This window comes from Lolium rigidum, chromosome 6, assembly GCF_022539505.1.
Source record: "Lolium rigidum isolate FL_2022 chromosome 6, APGP_CSIRO_Lrig_0.1, whole genome shotgun sequence".
Lineage (NCBI taxonomy): Eukaryota > Viridiplantae > Streptophyta > Magnoliopsida > Poales > Poaceae > Lolium > Lolium rigidum.
Window position 1 is genome coordinate 111,242,297 of NC_061513.1, and position 2,253 is coordinate 111,244,549.

Genomic DNA, 2,253 nt, shown 5'->3' on the forward strand with positions numbered 1-2,253 from the left:
TTTTGTTGTAGTGGAATTGAAATTTTGGGAAAAAATACTTCTAAAACAACGGTACAATAAAATCGAGTTTTAAGTCAAACCAATTTATTTTATACCCGTTGCAACGCACGGGCAATTTTCCTAGTAACACTATAACAGCATAAGGCATAACATGCCAATGTCTACACAATATAAAACCAATAACATTCATTTGAGAACCTAACCATATTTACCAAAATCTAAGACAACATAGACGAATGATGAGTAAATTACATAGCAGACACAACGACGCACAAGTATACATGAGTTACTATAAAATATCAATGGCATACATGGTCGTCTAGTTTTTTCTGCAAAATTTACATGCCAAATCACCACAAGGTTGTCAGCATTTCATTCTTCAATGTGTGAAGCATGGTGGACACAAATATACCACGCGCCATCAACCTTCTCAAAGACATTGGTGGCGATTTGCTTTCCCCAAGTTCTTCCTTTGCTCTTCACCAACTCCAAGCATGTAACATAAGCAAGGTCACCACGCACATGAACCTCAATGTTCTTAAGATCAATGTTCAGAGGGAACTCATAGTCCGCGTTGCATACCATCTCCCAGCTTTGCAAGACCACATCATAACCAGATATCCGACCAGCACCGGGATGGACAACATACACGTGGTCTCCTTTAGCCCAGATAGAGTACATTGCAGTAAGATCCCCCTTCTTGAAAGCGTTGTAGAACCTTGCATTCGCTGCAAGGACGGAAGCTTCAGTGTCCTCGTGGAGGATGCGTAGATCGTCCCTAATTTTGGCAGCACGGGCATAATCTTCTTCCTGGATAGCTCTGTCCAGATTACTCTGAAGGGTTTCTTCATCAACCACATTATCTTCTTCGGTTATTGGATAGCCATCAGCCTCCCCACTTTTAACATGGCAAATTTTGCATCTGTCCAAGTTGGAGGCTGCAATTTGAAGCCCTGCACTGAATATTTGGCATTCTGAGAATAGCACATGGATGAGTTTCTACAGAAAATATTTATATCAGCCATCACCACTTTGTGGTAGATTTAAATATCAGCAAATGCTTCTAAAATTACAATTAAGAAGAGCATTCTGACTTAGGCATAAAATTATTACGATCCCATAGATATACTGTGTGACATCAGCAAAACACAAGTGGCACATTCCAGCCTTCTAGGTTCGCACTGGAGCTATCACACATAATAAACTGACGTTGTCTTCTAGTAAATCTCTTCTTTGCTTCAGAGTAACTTCACATCCATCTGACTATTATCTAGGTTTTCTGCAAGTTAGGCGGACTACCTGACAGCCCTATATTCAATAAATAAATTAGCAGTTTCCCAATTCAATTCCGTATCCATATGCTCGTGGCCTCGTGCAAGAACAAGAACTCCCTTCTAACAAACAAAATAACACACCCAAAACTGCTGAAACCTGAAAGGGGGCTCCCGAGAACGGGGAATACAAAATCCCAACCAACCCGAATGTTTCTAGCTAGAACCAGCGAATTGTTGCATGAGATTATGCAATCAGACCAAGAATTCAAGAAATTAGCTAAGAAAGGGGCCTCACAAGGTTCTCTCCGCACCGCGTCGTCCGATGCAGAGCCGCGCCGATGCGGAGTTGTTATTATCGGTGAAGAAGAACGCCGCTTCTTTGAGCCGCGTAGTCGCTGACGGCCGCAAGGAGGCGCTCGCGGCTTGCGCCGCCGACATCGCCGGGGAAATAAGTTGTCGCAGCCACGAAGGCAGACTTTTCTCCCCCTGCTCGTGGTTATCTTTTGAGGGGAGATTTTGATTATACCCCCCTGTTCCCTTGCGTTCGATCATATATACCCCTTTCTTGGTTTGCCTCCATCTTAGTCCCCACGTGGCCACGTGTGTCAAGCTCTTGCTGTTTTTTTTTCTTGCGAAAAATCCACCTATTTATTAATAATCACCGACAGTAGTACAAATTGTCTAAAAATAAAAAAAAACATACAAATTGGTACTCAGACCACCTAGCGATGACTACTGACACTAGCACGAGCTCGCGCCGTTGTCCTCGCCCCTCCATCGCCGGAGCCGGACAAAGCTTGTCGTAGTAGAGCTTGTTGTAGTAGGCAGACGGAAAGTCGTCGTGCTAATGTCCCAAAGAATCAGCGCACCAAAGCAGCAACCATCGCCAATAATGATAACCGTAGATCGGAAGAGACTGCCATGAAACCACACCAACAAACACGAAAACCGACCGGATTCCAGGAGTTCCGATGGGCAC

The 2,253-nt window shown here is 43.9% G+C and overlaps 1 protein-coding gene across 1 annotated transcript; it reads right to left on the minus strand.

Annotated features, from left to right (window-relative positions):
- Nucleotides 1-270: 270 nt before the first annotated feature.
- LOC124660724 lies at nucleotides 271-1,777 on the minus strand. Its single transcript, XM_047198540.1, has 2 exons — nucleotides 1,570-1,777; nucleotides 271-958 (listed from the first exon to the last, which is right to left on the minus strand). The coding sequence occupies exons 1-2, from the start codon at nucleotides 1,710-1,712 to the stop codon at nucleotides 373-375; spliced, it is 729 nt and encodes a 242-aa protein (XP_047054496.1). The 5' UTR covers nucleotides 1,713-1,777; the 3' UTR covers nucleotides 271-372.
- Between the last annotated feature and the right edge of the window lie 476 nt (nucleotides 1,778-2,253).